At 37.7% G+C, this 19876-nt stretch overlaps 1 protein-coding gene across 1 annotated transcript in view; it reads right to left on the bottom strand.

The window, feature by feature from the left end:
- Positions 1-1545: 1545 nt before the first annotated feature.
- LOC145994365 (pseudouridine kinase-like) overlaps positions 1546-19876 on the bottom strand; it is a 193776-nt gene continuing 175445 nt past the window's right edge. Inside the window, exons 6-7 of the mRNA XM_083130480.1 lie at positions 19618-19751; positions 1546-1757 (exon numbers count right to left, since the gene is read on the bottom strand). Of these exons, the coding sequence (XP_082986606.1) occupies positions 1553-1757; positions 19618-19751 (339 nt within the window). The 3' untranslated portion in view covers positions 1546-1552. The remainder of the gene's footprint in view (positions 1758-19617; positions 19752-19876) is intronic.

The raw sequence follows: 19876 nt of genomic DNA, 5'->3' as shown, positions 1-19876 counted from the left end.
AATTAGAATAAATTTTGAAAACTTACTTTTGACATGCTTTCCTAAGGGAGTTGAGATCATAGGCAACGATTTCATTTATTGTTGGTTCCAGTAAAAAAAATAGTTATTTCATAACCATTGCTGGTTCATGTTCAAGACTTAATAAAGGTTTTGCGGAAGGCCACACTGTTCGGAGCACCCATGAAAGGCTCCCCCCAGGGAAAGTATTGCCGCTGTATTAAATTTACATTATTGTCAGTTAACAAGGAACTAGATATAGTAGTTTATTTAACTCTTCGGCTAGCAAAATAACAGTTTATATAAAGGCAATGACAATGCACTTGAAATGAGAGATTATGTTCACGCAAAAACATGTTGCAGGGAATATTGGAATACACCTCCTAGCTTGACTTTAAATAGAATAGTTTTCATAATATTCTATTTTAACGTTATCATGGAAAACGTTTTTCTTACATTTCTTTAGAACTTTGCAACAAAATACTAACACTATCATCATGCTTTTTCATTTTTGTCCTGGTAATTAATACTTCAGAAAAAATATTTTAAATATTTGTTTCCATCTTTTGATCAGAACGTTGTCCATTGCAGAGAGAGGAAGAGTTTGATTAAGGTCTATCGCAGGTGATGCTTTCTACTATTAACCAAATCGCGTATATTCATATTTAGAAGCTTGAAATTATTTTATTTACCTTTTAGATTAATTGTGATGATGAAAATTAGTGATGATTAGACGGAAGAGCAATGGTCAACTCTATTCTTTTGGAATCAAACCCTGAAACTTACGAGGGAATATAATGAGTGGGTCACCGAAAATGCTTGTCTATATATCTCAGACCTGTTTCTACCAAGTGTAAGATTGTATGCAAAACATTTAATGATGGGAAAATTATTCGAAACTACACTAATACTTTTAGGTGAAAGACCTCCCCGATGGCGTAGTGGTAGCGTCGTAATCAAGGGGTCCAGGGTTCGATACCATGTGGAGGCACATAGTGGTTCGGATCCCACTTTAAACTGTAGGTCCAGTCCCGATTAGCCTTACTGTGTATAAAGTGGACTTCAAACACCAAATCAAATTTCATGTGAAATTTAACCATCTAAATACTTTTTTCTGCATCATAGTACAAGGGTAATTTTGATTACCAACAGGAACCAAACATGTTAGTGTTTGATTTCTTCTTAAGCTACAAGAAATCAACAACATGCAGTACATTGTAGAGTTGCCTAACAAGGAGGCTAGTGGAATGATGGCATGTTGGCGTTAGCGTCAGAGCTACTTATTTCTTTGGTTCAATTCCCAGCGGAGAGATAAAATTTTGTTTGGATTTGCAACACAGAAAACAAACACTTTTACATGAATTTCTCTTACGTTCTTGCACTATAGCTATATTGTATCCGATAGTAACTTTTGGTCCACGGTGTATGCTTAAAGCACTATAATAACAAAATAAGACAAAGATCAAATGCACCATTTTATTCAGAAAGTATCTTATAAGACACTTCAGTTTCAGATAGTAGGAATAGTTTGTAACATATATAGAACTGCAGAAGGTCAACCTCGACGGTCTTCATTTCGTATTGCCAAGTCCAGCGACTGATACAGGGTGCTGGAAAACCAGTCCATCTTCTCCTCCTTCAGTTCCTGAGACACGGTCAGCATGGATTGCAATGACGTCACTGCGGCAGACATTCCAACGGACACGCACTGTAGTTCGTCGCAGCCTCTCAGCATTCCAGCGATCATTCCAGCTGCAAAACTTGAAAACAGTATTAATCAGTGGGGCTCGTGGTTCAGAATGTTGGTGGTTGCAGCGAATATATATACAATTTTAATTTTTATATATTTATAATGTAATTATATATATATTCATACTTTTATATGATGTATCGGTATCGGTAAGTATGGGTTGCATTTTGTTCACCCTTTCGCAGGATCCGCAAAACGCCACGTGATACTTTCGAGGTGGTATAATTAATAATTATCATGCAAAATTTGAAGTTTCCAGTAGAGAGGCAGCACTTCATTCCTACGCGTCAGCAAAAATTCGATGCCACTGGTGTTATGTTACATCCGGTCGTAGCGGTGTACGAGCGATTTTATTGTTGAGTCAGCAGAACGTGTCTGATCACGTTGAAGACATCGGAAGCGGTGGGGGAGGGGGTCAATGGATTTGTCACGTTGTTTCTTGATGTATGCTAACCTAACACGTGCGTATGTTTGTGTGTGTGTGTGTGTGTGTGTGTGTGTCTTTGGAGGAAATGCACGCGCAACCATTGCGTATGATGCAAACAAATGAAGAAATGATTTAAAGATGGCGCCGAAGGTGTTGTACCCCGAAAGCTTAGCGGCTAAGGTTATTGCTCTGTAAAACAAGAGGCGTCGAGGGTTCGATTCCTGGTAGAGTCAATATTGATTGATTGATAGATTGAGTTAGTTTTTTTTAAGTCCACTTTATGCACGGCAAGACTAATCAGGAGTGGATCTACAGTTGAAAAGTGGTGATTCGGACCAATATGTGTCTCCACCGAGTATCGAACCTGGGACCCCTTGATTACAAGTCGACGATGTCAAAATTGAATGATTTCGATTAGCCTGTGTGTAAATAAAGCCAACAAAATGGTTGAGTTCGAAAATCGAGTTGGGTTAGTGGTTAATGTTGTCACCTGGCAATGAAGAGGTCGCGGGTTCGATTCTCTAGGTAGTTAAATTAGGCCAATTGTTTAATCCCGCCATTATAGGTTGCGATTAGTCCATCTGTGCATAAATAGTGATTGAATAAAATCAATATGGCGGCCTTGGGGTAGTGGTTAATGTTGTCGCCTGGTAATGAAGAGGTCGCGGGTTCGATTCTCTAGGTAGTTAAATGAGGCCAATTGTTTTGTCCCGCCATTATAGGTCCCGATTAGTCCATCTGTGCATAAATAGTATTTGAATAAAATCAATATGGCGGCCGCGTTTTGTGTTTAGCGGCGGCGGCGACCGGGGCGCGGCGCGGCGCGGGCGCGGGGGGTGTTTTTTATTCCGCGAGATGTTTCAACCAAGTGGTTGAGGGTTCGATTCCCAATGTTGGTGAAAATTGGATATTCAATTGTATTTGTTTAAAAGTTCCGATTAGCTTTTTGTGCACAAAGAGAAAATGAACTAATTGGAAATAGGATGTTTATGCTGTAATGAAAAGGTCCCGGGTTCGATTCACAATGTCAAGTTGGCTGATAATGATGTTTTTTTTAAAAAAAAAGAAGTGTGTTGAGTCCCCATTAGTATTTAGGCAGGAACAGATATTAAAAATCAAAACAAAATGCCTTTTGATTACAACGCAAAGACTTTACCGCTAATGTATAAAGATAAATTAGAATCTGTTGTTTTGCTGTGTGGGGCCCCAGTACCGATTAGCTTAAATGCATAAAGAGTAGGTAAAATAAGCAAGATGGCCGTCACTATTGTTTTGTGATCAAAAAGGAGTCACAGGTTCGATTCAATCAAAGGAGGCAAGATTCTATGTTTCAATTCCATGTAAAAGTCTAAAGTTATGTTTCGATTAACCTCAATCCATAAAGAGGAATTAAACAAAAACAAGCAAAATGGCGACAGATGTGATAAAAGAAAAATTGAATTAGTTTTTTATAGTGACAAGAAAAAATAGCGAATCATTGTTAGAAATAGAATGAAAATAAAGATACTTGCCTTTGCGTGTCCAGCGCTGTGCAGAAAAGCTCTCATGCTTTATCTCCGACAAGTCCACAATACACATTTTTTTTATTGTATAGTTAATTATTAATGTTGTTATTAACACAGATTCTTACCAGTGTGAAGAAAAGCTCTCATGCTTTATCTCCGACAAATCCACAATACACACTTTTTCATTATATAGTTAATTATTAATGTTGTTATTAACACAGATTCTTACCAGTGTGAAGAAAAGCTCTCATGCTTTATCTCCGACAAATCCACAATACACACTTTTTCATTATATAGTTAATTATTAATGTTGTTATTAACACCGAGTTTTACCAGTGTGAAGAAAAGCTCTCATGCTTTATCTTCGACAAGTCCACAATACACACTTTTTCATTATATAGTTAATTATTAATGTTGTTATTAACGATTGTTACCAGTAAAAATATAAACCATGAGGATTTTTAAAGGGGTGATAAGTGAAAAAAAGCCAAGACATATATTTTATCCCTGTTTATTACCAATATTTATAAAATTCAAAAGAGCCGCACACACACACACACACATACATATGTAAAATGTTTATATTGTGTCACCAGTTTATCAGCATGTTATTTAACAAGTTTTTATTCTTCAAGTTTGTTCACTCACCCACATAAGGAATTGTGTCACTATCATATCCTCGCAAAAAACAAACACTTCTTTGGAAAGTCTTTTTCCGTCGATGTTTTGTATAGACAAAGGCTCAGGTTTTGTACATCCATGTAGATGGGAAAGCACAAACTTCTCCTTATTACATGCATGGACAGGGGAAATATCTGTGCAACCGAAACATTGTTCGCGAAGGTCGAGAATGCAAGATTCCACACAGTTTCCACAATATGATTTCAGATACGGCGACACTGTTTCAAACATAACTTTCGCATGCTCGATGCACACAAATATCTTCATAAAGTTCCGCCACGAACTTTCTGCGATGAACACTATCTCCAGGGAACCGTAAGCTGGTTTCTTCCTTATAATGATCTGACGGCGATTGTACAGTGTGGTTATCAGCAATTCATGTTGCTCACTTAGTGGGTAGGAAACACGAGGCTGCTCACCTGGAATAGCGATGTAATTGTCGATTACTGGAAACAATTCCTGAAGAGCGTGCCACTCCTGCAACTGTAGTTCAACACCGGCCGCCCCGCTTCTGTGTAGCCTGACCACAGGTTGGAAATCCAGATGAGAGGAAAGTCCGATTGAGATAACTTTTGTTTTCGAAGCATTCAAATAGTAGACGTGATCAAATAATATCGACTGGCGTATAAAACTAGTTACTTGTTTTTGTTCTTCAGGTAAATGCTGATCGCTCTCTTTCTGAAGAACCCCCTTGAAATTAGTGTACGGTTGAAATCTTTTTTTCAGCGGCATCGAAATAGAGGATTCCATGACTAAAAACTGCGAGATACTGCATGTCGCAGCGTGCAGGTATACATTTGAAGAAATGCGTGGGTGTGTTTTTGAGACGCATGCGCGCATAGCAAACCAAGCATGTGCTGGACAAAAAAGGTGGAGGGGGCGGGGCATTACAAAGATCAATGGTGAGAGAAAAATCAGCAGAATATCATAAACGTCATATTGAGGAAATATTGGATAACAAATATTAATTAATTTAATTAAAGCATCAACCGCATTGTCGATCTGAAATTAGGTTTATAGACAGGGGGCAAAATGGAAAATATCGACGATGTTCTAGTATTGGATTGTTTCTGTATTTCCATCGGTATAATCCTCCACCACATTTGAAGCATACTGTTTTATCCTCTTTTTTAATGTAAAATAATCCTGCTTCGGACAGAGCTTCTACAAACGGGAATTCTTTTGATTGCCAGTTTCTGAAAGAGGACAATCTAGCATTGAAAGATCCCATCTCTGGATATTCCGTCATTGTTCTGTAAAGACACAAAACAAGATATATATATATATTATAAGTAAGCTGTTGTAAACTGTAACGTTACAAAATTATTAATATACTATTAGGACTATATGTAACTTGTATAAAATTTCAAACAGTATTTACTGTCAATATTTTCTAGTATACGTACCGAGTATTATAAATTTAATTTACGAGTCAGCAAATAAGTTGTTATAATATTGTCGTTTTTTATCGGTACTTGGAATAAAATTTGAAATTTATGCATGGGTTTACCAGAGGTTCTATGGAATAAATACAGAAAACAGTAATGCCCACAGTACACAGACCCGTAACTTTGTATCTGATGAGTGTTGTACGTATAGAATTTAGAGTTATTTTCCAAAAATCGCAAATGGTTATGCACATGTGGAGGTTTTCCGTAACTATCAAAAAATTCCCCCTGGGAGTTACTATCTATGTAAATTGCTACCCAGTGCTTCCCGGGACTATCTTTGGGATCTGTATTTACAATCAACGCTGCTGGTAGTTCCACATGTACAGGTAATTCATTAGCTGCGAAAACCCCAACATGATGATTGTCAAAGGCTCTATTTGATATTAACCCGTGAAGCAAATTTAAAGTCGACAGCATTGCTGGACACTAAATAGTAATATTGTGCAACTCACCTTGTTATACAATTAATCCAGATGAATATCTCTTTGATTATTAATTTCCAAGAGAGCGTCAAATTCAGAGTAGATAACACAAGTCACAGTAGATTCCAAAGCCGATTTGAAGTGGACTTCCAAGCTAACAGCCCCTTGCCGTTGAAGACTGCAGTGGGATATGGCACTTGCAGCTGCGTCTGGTGTTATATCGAAAACAAGTAATGCGTATCCCTGGGGGTATTCCTCACGCGATATATTGTTTCCTTCATCCATATAGTGTATCCCTGTTCCAGAGAATAATGTGTGATATGCTGTTATGTACTTGTTGTTTTCAAAGTCTGGTTGAAGTTGTTTGCCGGGAATTTGGACTCCATCAACATATAAAGTAAAAAAGTTGTAATTGAAATGTTGAAAATTGAATGGGTTTGTAGACAGAGTGCCGTTGAATGCATCGTTGGTAACAAACCCCACAACTAATCATTTCGGAAGACGTCCAAGTATCACATTGTCAATTGTTTTTGAAACAATATCTTTTGGAATAGTTACAGCTTTAAGTTGTACTCTTGTTAGAGGGTATTTTGCTGTATGTTTTTGCAATATGCGATTGTGACTAAGTTTGATGGATGAACTGACCGATACTTTTCTCACTTATAGTGTAGCATACAGAATTTCCACTTTGCCTTCACTGTCATCTAATCCCATCAAGCAGAAAGTGTTTTTCGAAGGAATCAGTTTTATTCGCATTTCCACTCCATTGATCAAAAATTTCTCTTGATTGAAAATATCAGAATGCAAGTAACCAAACATATCAAATGTTTTACTCTGTTTTGTTAGTTGGTTACGTTTTGTAAAGCCTTTGTTGTCTTCCGAAACGTTATCAAAAGCGCCTGCTGTATCTTTGTACCACAATGCACTTTGGAGATGAGATGATTTTGCAGATATGTCATAGTTCAGTGCTTTTTCAAAATAAGACCTGTATGGGTGCATGTGAGATGGAAACGAGATGAGTTTGTTATTTAAGTAGATTTGTACTTCGCTGAACATTGCATTGAGAAAATCATTGACAGGTCCAATTGTTTTATCTGTGGGTAGCAATAACTGACCATTCGCTTTTACGATTCTGGCATCTATATTCAACATTGTGTGTGCTAAATCCATATAATCATCACCATGTCCAGGTATTACAAACTCGGTAGGGGCATTATCTGCCAGAGAACTAACAGGTTTGTATCCGATGGTGTGGTGTTCTAAGATGCTTGTCTGAGTAGGTTTTACCGAGAAAATATCCAATTCACTTTTAAAACACTCACATGATTTCTCCCTAATTAGCGCCATATATAATCAAAAATATCTGATGTTATTTGAATTTTCTTACGGTTGCGTTTGGTTGTTTTCTTGGTGTTTGTATTGGCACTGGATCTCTTCTTTCTCTGAGCGATCCTTCCAGTTCGCTGTCCCGAAGCAGAGTGATTCCTTTTGAAATGTTTATGCCCCTGATAACCTGAACCAATCATTTCCTTTAGCTTTGTTTCAGCTTTTCTTTTAAGATTTGATCTGGCATCCGAAATTCTGGATTGTAGTGACTGTTTTAGGGGTGTTTTGTCTACAACATCACCTAACACATTTACCCCTGTTTTTAACATTTCTTTCTCTACAGCTTTCGCTCCTTTTTTGATAAGAGGCAAAGCTGACCGAAAAAGTCCTCCAAGAAAACTTCCAATGCCATGTCCTTTTTGATAGGCAGCACCGTAATATATGTTACCCACACCAGATCCAGCTTGTTGATGGTAGTATTGAAAATATGGGTCATTCATAATCAGAGCTTTTCACCACAACGTCTAAAATGAAGTTTCAAACACACTAGTCTGAAGGAGAATGGGATGTGTGCACCAGTGCTATCCCTTAAGTCAATTTCTATTTGTTCGAAATTGTGTTTCTGCACTGGGATGTAATGTGGTGAATCGCAAATTTGCACACCATCACTTCCAAAAGTATGTTCCATAGGATTAATGTTTATAATACGTAATAGAGGGGCGACAGCATCTCCCACCATATGTGATTCCGCAATATCTGTGTAAATATACATCTGGGAAGGAACTTCTCTCACAACATTTGGAGGCGAGCGTCCAATTTTTACTTCTGATAGATCATCGGTCGGTTTAAAACCTAATATCCGTGCCAGTTGAGGTGACAATCGTACATTTATGTTTCTCTGCTTGGTAGATATATCAACAGTCACATGTTTGTACGCAGGATGATTTCGGAGACTAAAATTTAATGTTTCAGAATATTTATTGATTTCTGCAACAATGCTGTTTATAGATGCGTAATAGCCTTCGGATATTCGAAGTTCGTTCCATTTGACATCATCCATAGATTTATATTGAATATAGTTGTTAAATCTTGTAATGTTTACTATTGAATAAGGATAATGCACTTCTACCAATGCCATCTCCCATTTGTTGGTGTCCAACTCCACACGGTTCTGAAGCTTTGTGGTGTAATTAGAGTATTACTTGGGAAATATTTCATGAAACTGTTACTAGGCAAAGTAAGGTAGAAAGCGTTTGCTTTTCTCATGATGTGTTATGAAGGTTATTTGTACCACTGATGAGAATACCTACAAAAATTTATGCCTCTCTCTCTCTTTTTTCGACTCTAAAAACGATGCGCTAATCCAACTGTCAAATAATCTGGAGTAACCTTTCCAATGAACTAACAACTTTTTACTGGCTCCTTTACCTTTGGTCGCAAGGATTTTATCAATTTCATGCATATCCGGTAAGCGGACCAATTGCAACTCTTCCGTATAAAATGTTCCATCGATTTTATGTCCTTGTAGATCTTTTAATTCATACACTTGAGGATTTCTTTTCAAAATACGTTCCACCACAAATATTTCTCTTGTCCAATTTTCCATGTAACCTTTGTCAAAGCGTTTTTTGGTTTTTGTTATTCTCACTGTATCTCCTATTTTGAATGGCATCTTGAATGACAATAGTGGAGATGAATCAGATTTGAGTTTTTTGTCATACATATTGTGCCATACTTTCAAAACCTTCTCAGGAGTAACATCTGCTGGTGCCATTTTAATACTCGAGTGAATTTTATGATTATAAGCTTTCAAAAGCTTTGGGAGTACATTAACATAACAGCTGGTTCTTTGTTTAGTAAAATACTTCCACATGCGTTCCTTTAAAGTTCTGTTGAATCTTTCAACAATACTAGCTTTAATATCAGGATTCTTTGTTGTAAAATAAATTAAATTTTGTTTTTTGAGATATTCCTGCACAATACTGTTGGTAAACTCACGGCCTTTGTCAGTTTGTAATTTCAAAGGTTTTCTTTTGCTTTGTTTGAAAATTAGCTGGAAAGCCTTTTTTATACATACACCAGTTTTATTTTTTACAGGGACAGCCCAAGCATGCCTGCTAAAAATATCGATAACTGTGAGTATATATCTGTACCCTTTGTTGTGATTCCGCAAACTCTGCATGTCATTCAAGTCAACCTGCCATTGGTCATCGATATTATGCACAAAATAAAAGTTTCTCGGAAATCGACACTTTACAGGTCTATGCAAAGTGTATGCAGTTTGCTTTGTCAACCAATGTTTGATTGTTGACAATGGTATGGATTTTTTTTACAGCTTTCCATAGTGTTGAAGCTGTAGAATAGGATGCTGGATGAGATGGATTGTACCAGATATTCTCTAATATTTTTTCGCTCATGGTTTGTATCTTGACCAAACTGGAACAGTACGTTTACGTTTGTGTCCTGGAAATGATGATACAAAAGAAATTGGTTCCTTTTCTTCTTCTTCTTCTTCTGCTTCTGTTAATTCTTGTGCCTCTTCTTGGTTAGCTCCGGACAGCGGAACATGGCGTCCGGGGTTGCCGAAAACAATCTGTTGAATAAACTCCTGTCTCCGGGGGTTTAAAATATATTCTTGAGGAATATTAGATAACGCCAGAGCTCTATTGAATAGTTGCCACCCAACAGGATTGCTTGTTTTTCGTGGTCGAATTATATCCGATACTAGATCGACAATATTTGAGCCTTCAATTTTATTATTGTTAATAAAAACTGCCCCATATTTATCCCAATCAATATTACTATTATGTAAAAGACGTTCATACAACAGTTCGGCTTTTCTACGATACATGCTAGGTGTAGCAGCTAGAATTTCTTCTTTCATATCAGTCAACTTCTCAGTAGATTCTGTAATCGGTAGCGACACAGGTTCTCTTTGTTTTCGAGTAATAGACAGACATTTTTGGAGCACAATACTGTAACGATTTCATTTTTCATCATCCGAAAGACCTTTGAGATTCAAAATTACTTGCATATCCTGATCCAATTGCGATAAGGATGTAGACGGTGCAGACATAACAGGATGTCTCATGTTATCCATAAATTCTTGAGGTATTATAACCATTTTTTTGGCATGCTCCATGTTCAGATTTTTTTTTTACTTAAATAAACTTGATAACACACCTCCTATTAAAGGGGCTAATAACGCAGGTAGAAATCCTCCGTGTTGCACTAGTATCTGTTTCTTCTGCTTTGTAGAGTGTCCTTTGGCAGAGAGATTACGTATCACCTTCTTGTACCAATCTTGTATCAATCTTGTTTTCTGAGGTGTTGAAAGAGGAACATTCCATTTTAGAACATTGTAACAACACTCACAGATTGAATTAACTAAGGAAGAATCAGCAGCTTGTAATATCGCTGTGCGAAGAGCTGGTTTAGCATCCGACAAAACTTGGAGCACTTTAGCGTGTTTCACTCTTGGAGCCATGATGACAGAATAAACGACTAGTGATTATGCTTGCTTTTTTTTTGTAGGAATATATACATAATTGATATCATCGTCGGGAAATATCCGTGACCGAAAACGTACTTCTTCCGGAGTGTTCTGCTTCAGATCAAACAGCAAATATCCATGGGGTTCAGCGGTGGCATTGTAATATGCATCTTTTTTAAAATTTGGATTCTCCGGGTATACTTGTCTAGATAAATAATTAATTTGGGCTCTGTCTCTTGGATTTTTGAAGCATACAATATAATGACTATTTAAAGATATATCCCTATTCCCTTTTCCTTGATGGAATAGATTTTGAGTGATAAAGAAAAGACTAATATCACGATGATGACACCCTTTTGTAAATAAATCTGTGACTCTTTGATCGCATTCCCTCATCTGAGCATCGATAATAATAAGATGAGGTCGAGAATTTGGCACAAATTGGTCAATATTAGGCATTCCTTCCCGAAATTGTACAAAACCAGGGAAATCATTGTATGCAGATTGCCATTCCCCGTAGCACACCAAAATATTGTTGAATTTTACATTTACCATTTGGGGTAAACACTGGAGAAAATGCTTCACAAAATATGTCTTTCCACATCCTGATGGACCAGCCAATATTGCAGAGAACGGGTGTTTCCACAAGCACTCCATTTCTCAAACTGTGAAGAATGTTTTAAATTACATATAATATAAAAGTCGAATGTTATGAATATTTTTCTAGTTGTTAGATTTTACTGATATGTTGTATCTTCAAATTACATATATATATATTATATTGTATTGTATTATATATATATATATATATACACTTCATCAATAAATAAATATGCGTGTGTGTCTGTATGTATATATATATATATATACACACACACACACACACATACAGACAATTTTCTTATAGTACAAAATTTATTTTACAACAGCACAACAAATGCCAGATAGCATTGTACGCATGCGCGTTTGTAAACCCCGCCTACATATTCCGAGCATCAGCGTTGTGTTAGATAGCTCTCCATTGTTTCAACAACGATAAACAGCTTGGTGGCCCAGATCAAATTGGTTCTAGAATCTACTGTGACGTGTACCGTCTACTTTGAAGTATAAAAAGGTGAGTTGCACAATATTACTATTTAGTGTCCAGCAATTCTGTCGACTTTAAATTTGCTTCACGGGTTAATATCAAATAGAGCCTTTGACAATCATCATGTTGGGGTTTTCGCAGCTAATGAATTACCTGTACATGTGAAACTACCAGCAGCGTCGATTGTAAATACAGATCCCTAAGATAGCCCCGGGAAGCACTGGGTAGCAATTTACATAGACAGTAACTCCCGGGGGGAATTTTTTGATAGTTACGGAAAACCTCCACATGTGCATAACCATTTGCGATTTTTGGAAAATAACTCTAAATTCTATACGTACAACACTCATCAGATACAAAGTTACGGGTCTGTGTACTGTGGGCATTACTGTTTTCTGTATTTATTCCATAAAGCCTCTGGTAAACCCATGAATAAATTTCAAATTTTATTCCCAGTACCGATAAAAAACGACAATATTATAACAACTTATTTGCTGACTCGTAAATTAAATTTATAATACTCGGTACGTATACTAGAAAATATTGACAGTAAATACTGTTTGAAATTTTATACAAGTTACATATAGTCCTAATAGTATATTAATAATTTTGTAGCGTTACAGTTTACAACAGCTTACTTATAATATATATATATATCTTGTTTTGTGTCTTTACAGAACAATGACGGAATATCCAGAGATGGGATCTTTCAATGCTAGATTGTCCTCTTTCAGAAACTGGCAATCAAAAGAATTCCCGTTTGTAGAAGCTCTGTCCGAAGCAGGATTATTTTACATTAAAAAAGAGGATAAAACAGTATGCTTCAAATGTGGTGGAGGATTATACCAATGGAAATACAGAAACAATCCAATACTAGAACATCGTCGATATTTTCCATTTTGCCCCCTGTCTATAAACCTAATTTCAGATCGACAATGCGGTTGATGCTTTAATTAAATTAATTAATATTTGTTATCCAATATTTCCTCAATATGACGTTTATGATATTCTGCTGATTTTTCTCTCACCATTGATCTTTGTAATGCCCCGCCCCCTCCACCTTTTTTGTCCAGCACATGCTTGGTTTGCTATGCGCGCATGCGTCTCAAAAACACACCCACGCATTTCTTCAAATGTATACCTGCACGCTGCGACATGCAGTATCTCGCAGTTTTTAGTCATGGAATCCTCTATTTCGATGCCGCTGAAAAAAAGATTTCAACCGTACACTAATTTCAAGGGGGTTCTTCAGAAAGAGAGCGATCAGCATTTACCTGAAGAACAAAAACAAGTAACAAGTTTTATACGCCAGTCGATATTATTTGATCACGTCTACTATTTGAATGCTTCGAAAACAAAAGTTATCTCAATCGGACTTTCCTCTCATCTGGATTTCCAACCTGTGGTCAGGCTACACAGAAGCGGGGCGGCCAGTGTTGAACTACAGTTGCAGGAGTGGCACGCTCTTCAGGAATTGTTTCCAGTAATCGACAATTACATCGCTATTCCAGGTGAGCAGCCTCGTGTTTCCTACCCACTAAGTGAGCAACATGAATTGCTGATAACCACACTGTACAATCGCCGTCAGATCATTATAAGGAAGAAACCAGCTTACGGTTCCCTGGAGATAGTGTTCATCGCAGAAAGTTCGTGGCGGAACTTTATGAAGATATTTGTGTGCATCGAGCATGCGAAAGTTATGTTTGAAACAGTGTCGCCGTATCTGAAATCATATTGTGGAAACTGTGTGGAATCTTGCATTCTCGACCTTCGCGAACAATGTTTCGGTTGCACAGATATTTCCCCTGTCCATGCATGTAATAAGGAGAAGTTTGTGCTTTCCCATCTACATGGATGTACAAAACCTGAGCCTTTGTCTATACAAAACATCGACGGAAAAAGACTTTCCAAAGAAGTGTTTGTTTTTTGCGAGGATATGATAGTGACACAATTCCTTATGTGGGTGAGTGAACAAACTTGAAGAATAAAAACTTGTTAAATAACATGCTGATAAACTGGTGACACAATATAAACATTTTACATATGTATGTGTGTGTGTGTGTGTGCGGCTCTTTTGAATTTTATAAATATTGGTAATAAACAGGGATAAAATATATGTCTTGGCTTTTTTTCACTTATCACCCCTTTAAAAATCCTCATGGTTTATATTTTTACTGGTAACAATCGTTAATAACAACATTAATAATTAACTATATAATGAAAAAGTGTGTATTGTGGACTTGTCGAAGATAAAGCATGAGAGCTTTTCTTCACACTGGTAAAACTCGGTGTTAATAACAACATTAATAATTAACTATATAATGAAAAAGTGTGTATTGTGGATTTGTCGGAGATAAAGCATGAGAGCTTTTCTTCACACTGGTAAGAATCTGTGTTAATAACAACATTAATAATTAACTATACAATAAAAAAAATGTGTATTGTGGACTTGTCGGAGATAAAGCATGAGAGCTTTTCTGCACAGCGCTGGACACGCAAAGGCAAGTATCTTTATTTTCATTCTATTTCTAACAATGATTCGCTATTTTTTCTTGTCACTATAAAAAACTAATTCAATTTTTCTTTTATCACATCTGTCGCCATTTTGCTTGTTTTTGTTTAATTCCTCTTTATGGATTGAGGTTAATCGAAACATAACTTTAGACTTTTACATGGAATTGAAACATAGAATCTTGCCTCCTTTGATTGAATCGAACCTGTGACTCCTTTTTGATCACAAAACAATAGTGACGGCCATCTTGCTTATTTTACCTACTCTTTATGCATTTAAGCTAATCGGTACTGGGGCCCCACACAGCAAAACAACAGATTCTAATTTATCTTTATACATTAGCGGTAAAGTCTTTGCGTTGTAATCAAAAGGCATTTTGTTTTGATTTTTAATATCTGTTCCTGCCTAAATACTAATGGGGACTCAACACACTTCTTTTTTTTTAAAAAAAACATCATTATCAGCCAACTTGACATTGTGAATCGAACCCGGGACCTTTTCATTACAGCATAAACATCCTATTTCCAATTAGTTCATTTTCTCTTTGTGCACAAAAAGCTAATCGGAACTTTTAAACAAATACAATTGAATATCCAATTTTCACCAACATTGGGAATCGAACCCTCAACCACTTGGTTGAAACATCTCGCGGAATAAAAAACACCCCCCGCGCCCGCGCCGCGCCGCGCCCCGGTCGCCGCCGCCGCTAAACACAAAACGCGGCCGCCATATTGATTTTATTCAAATACTATTTATGCACAGATGGACTAATCGGGACCTATAATGGCGGGACAAAACAATTGGCCTCATTTAACTACCTAGAGAATCGAACCCGCGACCTCTTCATTACCAGGCGACAACATTAACCACTACCCCAAGGCCGCCATATTGATTTTATTCAATCACTATTTATGCACAGATGGACTAATCGCAACCTATAATGGCGGGATTAAACAATTGGCCTAATTTAACTACCTAGAGAATCGAACCCGCGACCTCTTCATTGCCAGGTGACAACATTAACCACTAACCCAACTCGATTTTCGAACTCAACCATTTTGTTGGCTTTATTTACACACAGGCTAATCGAAATCATTCAATTTTGACATCGTCGACTTGTAATCAAGGGGTCCCAGGTTCGATACTCGGTGGAGACACATATTGGTCCGAATCACCACTTTTCAACTGTAGATCCACTCCTGATTAGTCTTGCCGTGCATAAAGTGGACTTAAAAAAAACTAACTCAATCTATCAATCAATCAATATTGACTCTACCAGGAATCGAACCCTCGACGCCTCTTGCTTTACAGAGCAATAACCTTAGCCGCTAAGCTTTCGGGGTACAACACCTTCGGCGCCATCTTTAAATCATTTCTTCATTTGTTTGCATCATACGCAATGGTTGCGCGTGCATTTCCTCCAAAGACACACACACACACACACACACAAACATACGCACGTGTTAGGTTAGCATACATCAAGAAACAACGTGACAAATCCATTGACCCCCTCCCCCACCGCTTCCGATGTCTTCAACGTGATCAGACACGTTCTGCTGACTCAACAATAAAATTGCTCGTACACCGCTACGACCGGATGTAACATAACACCAGTGGCATCGAATTTTTGCTGACGCGTAGGAATGAAGTGCTGCCTCTCTACTTTTCCAATTGTTCGGCAACAATATTGTGCAGAATTGTGTTACGTAAGAAGTACTGTTCAGATTCAACTGTTGAATATTTTGAAATTAAACTCTGATAAATCAATGCTTCTAAGTGGGCTCACCCACCAATATTAATCAGTATTTTGAACAATTTTTAATTATTAAAACTTTCAAGCACTGGTATCTGTATCGGTTGGAACACGACTTAACAACAGTAGACTAAATATCAAAATTATAACAATAGACAATTAGTCCCACCGCCCGCGATACAACATCAGGCAAGGCAAGATAACTAGCACTCCACTTGTATACGAAAGTTATATTTTAAACATTTTTTTGTATTGGTGATTAGTGGTAAGGTTAGTAAATTAGGTTAAAATTCTTCCCAAAAGAAAATATTTATATTTGCCTAACGTGGACAATTTGTCTGTTACTCTACGACACGGGACAGTAAGAACTTTCCTACTGTTCGCACGCTGTTGCTCTCTAACGGCGTAAAAGAGAAGTAGCATCCCAAAGTTTCCTGCCGGTCCGTCGTGAAGTCTTCTTCTTTGCCTGCGCCTGGTGGGTGACCTTTGTTGCACAGTCTCTGCAACGAGGAGTCGGATTAGGCACGAGGATTGAACATCGTGCGTTGAACCTCGCTCCCAATACTCCTCGCTGTAGTACATTCAGATTTAGACTTATTCTTTCATGTACGAGCCATAAGCTGTACGCACTACATAGCATTTGGATTTTTTCTACAATACATGCATACATACATATATATATATATATATATATATATATATATATATATATATATATATATATATATATATATATATATATATATATATATTGCATTTAGTTTATCTAATGTGCTGTCTCTTAGTTTGTCCCTTACGTACACATTCTTTGCCATCCCCTAACAGCTCATTCACTCTACTCGTTCATCGTCCAGTCTTTCTTCCTTCTTCCTCGCCTCACTTCTCTTTTCCTTCACTTTCACCAAAAAACACTTCCACTTTCTCCAACATTTCCACACTAGCTGCACTCTGATCCTCAACTAATTTGAGTGCTTCTTCTTTTCCCACACCCTCCACCCATTTGTCCTGCAGGGCGCGCGTTCCTGGGCAAGCAAACAGATGATCCGTCCCGTCATTCCCCTTACATTTTATACATTCATATGTACCTCTCTCTCTCTTTTCAGCGCACTGTGCCTCCACCCCCAATCTCAGCCATACTAATCCTTCTCTTGCTTCCTTGCTTACTTTATTTATATAATTTGCTTGTTCCCATTCCCGGATGTCCCTTGTCTGGAGGTCTAGTGATATTTTAGTATCCATCATTATTTCCTGCCGATCTATATCTTCTAGTTGCTGTTTAACGAGTTGAAGTGTTTCTTGGTCTACGTGCTCTTGTTCCCATACCCATCCCAACCCGATTTCGAATAGTTTACCTTCAAAATCTTTTGCACACGAGTCCATTTATGCTCCCCTTACTTGTTGCATGAGAGCCTTCCCTTTGATAGTGTCTTCCCCTGCTATTATAAGAGTTGCCCAATATTTAACACTTCTCCACGTTAGTCTGGTGTTCTCCCTCGCAAGCCCAAGTTCCCGTAGTACCCTGCTGTTTGCAGTGCCTGTTGCGACATGCAGGGCTTTTTTGAAGTATCTGCACTGTTTGGTTAATTATGTTTTCCCCCTTTGCCCCCCAGATTTCGCACCCATACCCAACGGAAGATATTAATAGGGCTCGATATAACTTATCGACGAAGCTCATTTCATAGTTTTGCAGTTTTCTTGTTATTCGCATTATTTTGTCCGTTACAACTTGTGCCTTCCCCCCTCACTGTTTGTAAGTGTCTCGCCCATGTTCTTGTCATAGTGATTGTTAGACCTAAGTAATTTATCCGTTTAACCCTTTCCAGTTCTTGACCCATAAAGTTCCACTTCTCTCCCTTCCCGTACACATACCAATTTTTAAACACAACAATTTTCGTTTTGGCCTCATTTACTTCTAACTTAAGAGTCACGGCTGAACCTTTCCAACCCGCCGAGCGATCTTTGCGGTGTCGGCGTCTTCTCCCTCTCTATATATGACTATGTCATTTATATAGAGTATAAACAGGAGCGGGGATAAAACACATCCTTGCTTCCCACCCGCCCTCGATTTTCTATTTTCAGTCACCGTTGTTGCCTGGCACCTGACACAGAACTCCACACTCCTATATATCGCTTTTAACGAGTTCACTATAATCGTCAACATTTCCATGTGCCACCGTTTAATAGTTTGTCCATGTTTACTGTGTCGAAAGCTTTGCGAAAATCGACAAAACATGCGTATAGTTTAGCCCCATTTTTCCTTTGCCGCTGTAGTAGAGATCAGTTCGTGAGACCGTTAATTCGGCGCTGCAACGTCAACCTATACGTCTACTCATATACAGTAAATCTCGAAGGTTGCTTCATTCTTTTTAACTGATCATAATAGAATTAGCTTTTTGAAGCAATCAAGGGTAAAATTATATGTTTACGTTCAATATATTTAATAGGAAATCAATGAAAAAATACTAACAAAAAGCATGAAATTTCATGGTAAAATATCCGGTTGTTGTCCAACACTGCAACAATATCAGTTACCGCCCCTGGCATTAATAACAGTCGTAGAAATTGTTTGTATGCTACAGGTGGTGAAATACACTCAACAACACAATGGAAATTGCTCTTTTTGACGCTTAGGAGTTATGAGTTAAGCATGCTACTCGTTCTACTTGTGATGCATTCTGGATGTGACACCAGACTAGGCTGTGCCGTGGTTTATGTCAATCGAGTAATGCGTAGATACAAAGGTGGAAAATGTGATTACGTCACGTGACAGTTAGCAGTTCCTCTCTTGCCTTTTAAGATTTAATCCAAACTATGAGGATGAGTCATGAATTGATTAAATGGCTGAACGACAACAATGGTACAATCATGCCTCAACGAGGGCTCGAACTTTGGACCACTTCGTAACGGAGTTCAGATTCTTAACAGATAGCGCAGGTTATTAATGATTCTATTTAAGAGGAGTGAGACCCGGTGGAGGCACATAGTGGTTCGGATCCCACTTTAACACTAGATCGGCGGGAGGGGTCAGGGGTCCCAGTTCTCTTATTTTTCCCTCAAAATTTTGTAAATTTTCATAATTCTTTGTCCTTTTTAAAATGGTATATTAAAGACTACAACTTCTAACATATTGTTGCATCGAACCCCATAAAAGTGTAAGAGACAATTAAGTCTAAACATCTGTATTGTATATGTAATATGAACAAGAAACCTTACCAGTCTCCTGCGCCTGACACACTCACGATGTCTGTTTCTGGTGGACGATATAGCCGTGCTGATACACTGCTCTCAGGGGAAACCAGATGTCCGTCTTTGAAGAAGGGAGTAGTAACAGCTCCTTTCCTCACAATCTATGTGCGAAAGAAAATCAAATGAATAATCAATTCCTGATAAGGGTAAACTCTCTAACAACAGCAAAATTTGTCTGTATCCTTTGACCGACCAAGACATCAACTTTCTCATTAACTATTTAATT

Source organism: Lepisma saccharinum, chromosome 10, assembly GCF_977018435.1.
Source record: "Lepisma saccharinum chromosome 10, izLepSacc3.1, whole genome shotgun sequence".
In the NCBI taxonomy this organism is placed as follows: Eukaryota; Metazoa; Arthropoda; class Insecta; order Zygentoma; family Lepismatidae; genus Lepisma; species Lepisma saccharinum.
The sequence above is the reverse complement of the archived record's forward strand: the minus strand, read 5'-3'. Positions and strand labels throughout refer to the sequence as shown.